The sequence below is a fragment of the Beta vulgaris genome, chromosome 1, assembly GCF_026745355.1.
Source record: "Beta vulgaris subsp. vulgaris cultivar EL10 chromosome 1, EL10.2, whole genome shotgun sequence".
Lineage (NCBI taxonomy): Eukaryota > Viridiplantae > Streptophyta > Magnoliopsida > Caryophyllales > Amaranthaceae > Beta > Beta vulgaris.
The window spans coordinates 41734338-41741155 of record NC_079202.1 but is presented as its reverse complement, the minus strand read 5'-3'; the positions used below and the strand labels follow the sequence as shown (position 1 = coordinate 41741155).

The following is a 6818-nucleotide window of genomic DNA, read 5'->3' as shown; positions in this document are numbered from 1 at the left end:
TTTTTTTCTGCTTTTTATATATCGCGGCTTCGATTATAGACATGTTTATTTAAACCTGGAATCTTCCATCACCTCCTAAATTTCTAATCTTTTTGTGATTTTTTCCCTCGTAGCAATCCATTCCCTTTAAACTGATTAAACAATCTTTTTGTGGGACCCATAGTACAACTTCTAATCTCATCCATCCACGTGGCAAAAACTAGACGGTCTGATCCTTTAGTACGTTTCTTGTCAGCTATCTTTTGCTTCTTTAAATTGTTCATATTTCTCACAACTCAAAACAGGCACAAATTTCTCATTTGTGCCTTCTCAATATTTTCCAGAGTGCCCAGAAAATTTTTATCAGCTCAAAAATTTGCTGTTTTTAAACAAAGGTTTGATCTTTTACTCTCTTTTGACTTTTTATTCCCTTTCAATTTGATAGTTGACCTTGCTGTTTTTACAAAAATTTCTTGCTCAAATTAATGATCATCATCTTAAATTCAATTGCTATGTTTATTGCATCAGTTATGGTTGTTTTTGTGGAAACTAAACTTAATTTTTTTTAGTTTTTCTGGGTTATTGAGGGTAGGGGTAAAAGGGTAAGAATTTAATTAGTTGTAAAAATATTGGGTATGTTTTTTTTTTGGTATGAGAAAAAAATTGGGTTCTTTCTGTGGAATTTTGTTTGCTTGATTGAATTTGTTACTTGTATTCTTGTAATTGTTTATTTCTTCTGTTCTTCTGCATGTTTGAACTGAGTGATTAATCAAACAAAGAATTAGTTTTCTGGTAATTTTTTGTATGATGATTATGTCAAGACAATTTAATTTTGATATCAACAGTTTCCAAGTCAAAAGAATATTTTTTTATTTTATTTTTTGGGCTTGTTTTGATTGCAGCATGTTGCATTATATGATGAGGAAACTCTAGAACTTTCCATGCTATCTTGGTGGGTATTCATGAATTTAGGTAAAAAATTTACTACTTTTTTAATAAAAAAATAAAATAAAAAGGCGGATAAAGACCGGGGAACTTTTTTTTAGGAGTTGGGTTTTATAATGGATTTCTTTTCCCATAATAAAAAGGTTTTTGATGATTGTTTATGAGGAAAAGGGAGATTAGGGTTGTGTGTGATTAGTGATTACTCATAAATACAACCCATAATCGGAATTCAAAAAAGAGGTGGTTTATGTTGCTGAGTCAGTCTTGAATTTCTCATCATCTATTGTGCTGTTGACAAGTGGTTGTCTACTTGAGGCTTTGTATAAGTTTCTAATTGTGCTTAAAGTGTTAGGATACTAGAGTATTTAGTATTCTAGGTGTTTATGTTATATAGTCGGATTAGGAGTTCTAGTCATAGTTGGTTTAGGTTGAGTTTCCTGAACTCTTGTATATATATGTTGTCTCTGATTATGTAATACAACAAGTTATTTTCTTTTTTTTTTCATCTCTCTAAAGTTTAACATACACTGTTATCCTAACATAGATACAGCTTAATTATTTAATTGTAGTAATCTGAGAAGGTTTTATCTTTGTTGGGTGGCAAAAACAGGAATCATCTTTGGAGCTTTTTGATAAGTTGTGAAAGATTGAGTAAATGGAAACACAAGGAGGACTAAGGATTGAGGATTTGGACTCTTTTAAGAAGTTGATGGTGTTTGGAGTTGCTCTTGATGGTGGTGTCAATGGAGGTGGGGAGATGATGGCGAAGTGGAAAGATATTCCTATGGAGTTGCTCCTTCGAATCGTGACCCTTGTTGATGGCCAGACAGTCATCAGAGCTTTCGGGGTTTGTAGCGGATGGAGGGAAGCTATTTGTTTAGGGCTAACTCATCTTTCCCTCTCATGGTATATATTTAGTTTGTCATTGACTGCCTTTTCTTGCTTGGGTCCTGATAGTTAATATCTTGCATATTAGTTCATATTGAATTTAATTTGCTATTCTGCTGAAGAATTGACTCTTGTTGATATTTTTTTTTTAAACTTTTCTTTCGTTTTAATTGTTATGATATCATAATTTTGTTTCATATATTTGTGCATCAAATAAACTTATGATTTGCTTTTAGGGTGTTGATTGTGTAAAAATGTAGAACACAGAAAGTGAGGAATTTGTGCGATCTTTTTACGTTTTGATTGATTAATTCAAAGATTTAACGCAATTATAGGCCATTTTTCTGTATTTCCCTATTAACTTGAGTGGGGTAGACTACCTGAAGTTCTATAGCTTGGAAGCAACTGATATTATGGCTATCGAACTTGGTGGTTGAAGTTTGAATTCCATTTTTGGTTTTGATAGAAATTAATTTGTCATTCCATGAAGGCATGTCAATTATGGTCTTTACTTCTGATAATGGTTTGAAGCTTTTGGGTGTTTATGCACAGCACGTCCTGCTGATTGTGTAGCTAATTGTGTCCCTCTTTCAGTTTGTACGTTTCGTTTATTAGACGTATCTATCGAACTTTGCTGTACTAAGCATAATTCCATCAGAGAATGGGTTCTCTCTCAGTTTGTATGTTTCTTTTTTTAGACGTATCTATTGAACTTTGCTATATTAAGCATAATTTTATATGAGAGGGCCTCAAGGTTTGTTGGTTTTTAGAATGGGTGTTGGTTATACATTTACTCCCTCTATTTAAGAATATAAGATGCTCATGCTTTATCTTTTATACTGAAAGAGGATGCCCATGTTTTCTCAGATGACTTTTGAGTGTGAACTCTTAGAATAAAATGTTACTTTCTAAACTATATTTTCTTGGATGCTTATTGGAAAGTACTCTCATAATCCTTTCTTTGTAAAATAGTGTTTGTCAATATTTAAGGAAAATTAGTGGTACGACTTGTGAGTTTGAATTTGAAATTTGTGTGTCTCTTATATTTTCAGATAGCAGTAAATAAAAATGACTAACTATCTTTGCATACTTATTGCTATGTCGGATTGAGAGTACATTGATATGTGGACTGTTTTAGCTTTGTTGCTAAGAACTACATGTATGTGTAGGTGCCAGAATAATATGAACAGCTTAGTTCTGTCGATTGTACCAAAACTTACAAATTTGAGGACTTTAATACTTCGGCAAGACAAACCACAGCTGGAGGATATCGCTGTCGAGACTATAGCAAACTTCTGTCATGACCTACAAGAGCTTGATTTGAGTAAAAGCTTCAAACTTACGGATCGTTCTCTTTATGCGTTGGCTCACGGATGCCCAAATCTCAGGAAACTGAACATTAGTGGGTGTACAGCTTTTAGCGATGCTGCACTTGCATATTTAACTAGCTTTTGCAAAAAGTTGAAGTCGTTGAATCTTTGTGGATGTGTGAGGACTGCAACTGACAAGGCGTTGCAGGTATCTTTTGCTCGTATAGTTGCCTGAATCCTTATTTAGAAGACTCCGTTCTTTGTTTAATTATAATTTTTTTTTGCTTGCAGTCTATTGCATATAATTGCAAGGAGCTGCAGACTCTCAATTTGGGATGGTGTGAAGAAGTTGGAGATCTGGGAGTGACAAGTCTAGCACATGGTTGCCCGGATATGAGAGCACTTGACCTGTGTGGCTGTGTACTTATAACAGGTACTACCTCTGTCCCGTAAGATTTGAGATTTTCCTTTCTGGGAAGTCCCGAAATAAACTCAGCGCTAGCCCTTGTATTTTTCTTGTACTCGTTTTCTCTTACTGTAACAACCTCTTAATCTTCGTGCCATGGTTTGACGCAATGATACCCGGTATGAAATTCGGTTCGATTCGGGGAACGGAAACGCGTACGGGGTATGCAACCTATGGGTGTATTGGGTACGATGGGTGGTGTATCGGGTCCGATAGGTACATTTTTTTATCATAATAAAACTAAAAAGAATATCAATTTACAAAATCTCTTCCATACACCTTCTTCACTACTTGTCTTCTATGTTCTCTCTCCTCTATTTAGTTGCCAGAAACTGGCAACTATGGCGGCATAAGTGTCCGGAGATATGCCAAACGATTCGGATTTTTGTCCTTGACAAAAGCCACAACAAATAATGATAAAAATTTTGTTTCTTGCACCCTGAATTTCCAGATCTACAGTTTACCATATATGGTTAATTGCAGATCTAGGTTTTGAAATTTCGCCCTAAATTCTCTACTTATCCTTCAATCTTTCCGGCCAAAAGGGTTCGCTTGGATGCTCGAACTGGTTTGCGACCCCCGGTGATCTGGAATGCGTCCGTCCCGCGATTGGGAACGTCCGACTTGGGTCGCCGGTCGGAGCACCGTACCACGAACCGGGTATCATAGGTTTGACGATTATTGACGTATCAAAGAAGTATATCATGAGAACACTTATTGATGCTTTCTAAAATAAAGTACTTACATATGCTAACAATCAGAAGAGATGGTAAGTTTGTAATTGAATAAGCAACATTTAGGCTCCGTTTGGTAGGGCGTAAAACGTTTTTCCGGAAAACTGTTTTCCTCTATTTTCAGTTTTACATTGTTTGGTTGGCAAAAGAGTGTAAAACCATTTTCCCTTGGGGTAAAATTTACTCTCCCAAGGATGGAAAATCATTTTCCTTTCAAAATGAAGGAGAAAATTTTTCCTTCTTTCTCTTGTACACTCCTCTCACTACCTCCTTACTTTGCCTTTCATTTTCCTTTCATTTCATCATTTTTTTTACATCGAACCAAACAACGGAAAACTAAATTTGGAATTGTGTTTTTCATTGTAAATTGTTTTCCATGAAAATCATTTTACACGGAAAATATTTTACGCCCTACTAAACGGAGCCTTAGGCCTTGTTCACTTCACCTGAATTTTACTGAAATAAACTTCTCTTAACTGATGAAAACTTATTCTTACTGACGAGAAGTGTTCTTTGCAAAGCTTCTAGTGTTCTGTCAAGCAGTTCGTTATTTTCTGTTGATAAAACTGACTTTTGCTGATTTTAAACTGGTTTTACTGATTAAAATGGTCTGTATCTGGGATCTAGTTTCTGACTATTACAATTTACAATATTTTCTTCTTCCGGTCTCTAGGAATCTCATGTCTAATAATGGTCTGTATCTGGGAGCTGCTTGAGAACTCAAGCTCTTATCTTGTCCACATGTAAACAAAAACAAGTGATAAGAGAAGACGAGCTTCCTCCCAGCCAATTAGCCAAGCCTTAGAACTTGCTAAACAGGCTCAACTCAGTCTCATTTTTGAAGTTTTAATCTTATTTCCATGTTTCCTGAATCTTGAGTTCATATAAATCAGCTTAACCTAACTCAATTGACACTAGTTTGTTACTATTGTGCTTATGATTCTACTCCATGTTGCAGATGAGAGTGTGGTTGCACTGGCAAATGGATGCCCTCGCCTTCGATCACTGGGCCTCTACTATTGCCAGAACATTACGGACAAAGCAATGTATTCTCTGGCCCAAAGTTGTGTCAGAAACAAGCACGGTGTTTGGCAGTCCATCAAAAGTAGATATGAAGACTACAATGGTCTCATGAACCTCAACATTAGTCAGTGTACTGCTCTGACACCTCACGCAGTTCAGGCCGTATGCGATTCCTTCCCTTCCCTTCACACTTGTCCTGGACGACATTCTCTCATCAAAAGTGGTTGTCTGAATTTGAACTCCGTACATTGTGCTTGCGCTGTCCAAGCTCACCGTGCTGCAAGTACAATAGCTCACTGAGAGGGATTGCTCGAATCCGATATCATCCTCCTGTAAATAAGCTGGGTTCTGTTTAATCAAGGCTATGAGAGAAGTAGTGCTTTATATTTGGTTGTTTTTAACTTCGGAAACTAAGGTAAGTTAGAGGTGGGGCCTGAGAGAGAAACTGACTTTGAATTGCAGAACCTGTTTTGGTGCTGTTGTTATTTATTTGATCTTGAAGACAGTGACCTTGACTCTTGACTCTTGACTCTTTTGACTGTCGTCCATATCTGTATAAATTATTTAGCTGCTTTAGAATGGTCCCACTATTGCACTCTTCATTCTCTTGTTTCGCATTCATAAACTAGTTGCATTATCACATCACATTGATGCGGCTGTGGTGGTCCCTTTCACCGTGTGACGAAACTAGTATTTTTTTTTTCTTAATAAATGCATTATAAGAACGGAGCTTCAACATAATATTGTAACAAGTTATGTGATACATTACTATTCACATATTACTATTTACATATGACTGTATATATGGCTATAATAATTTGTGAGAAGCTCGTACATAATATTTGGTTTTGCTATTTTTTTAGGAGCGTAGGTGAGGTTTTCGTTTTTGCATGCGGATTAGACAGAAAGTGGTCTACAATTTGCCTAATTGAAAAACAGTGCAATCTCTTAGGGGCCAATCAATGTAGAATATAGGGAAAATATTACCTTCCATTTTAAAATATAAAACACATAGTCAGATTTTGATTATTAATTACTTTTTATTTATGTTGATAGAATATTTTAAAAAAGATGATGTTACTCTTGAAACCAATAACCAACTGAAAATACTCTTATTACTTTATATGTAAGCACAAAAATATTACACAGAGAAACCTAATTTCATATAAACTTAAATTGTGTGATAGTTTACTTAGGATGAGTCATCTTAGAAAAGATCCTTCGTATAATCATAGTAGGTTCAAAGAAGAGTGAAGAACTACTTAAGTTATAAAGTGGCTAATTTACTCAAATTAAATATATAGAAATAGGTGGAATAAACAAATTTTGGAAGGAAATTTTGAAAATAACATTGATAAATTTTGGCAGGGCGCGTGTCTATGCACACAAATTTTATATATCCATCTCCGTCTGCAGGTTAATGTTAAATTATCGCTACGACCATCCGGCCCAACTATCACCTAAAAAGTATAT

At 35.4% G+C, this 6818-nt stretch overlaps 1 protein-coding gene across 1 annotated transcript; it reads left to right on the top strand.

Annotated features, from left to right (window-relative positions):
- Positions 1–244: 244 nt before the first annotated feature.
- On the top strand, positions 245–5867 carry LOC104905903 (F-box protein SKP2A). Its single transcript, XM_010694557.4, has 5 exons — positions 245–374; positions 1535–1830; positions 2982–3330; positions 3414–3555; positions 5281–5867. Exons 2-5 carry the CDS (start codon positions 1580–1582, stop codon positions 5643–5645), a joined length of 1107 nt encoding a protein of 368 aa, XP_010692859.1. The 5' UTR covers positions 245–374; positions 1535–1579; the 3' UTR covers positions 5646–5867.
- Positions 5868–6818: the final 951 nt, after the last annotated feature.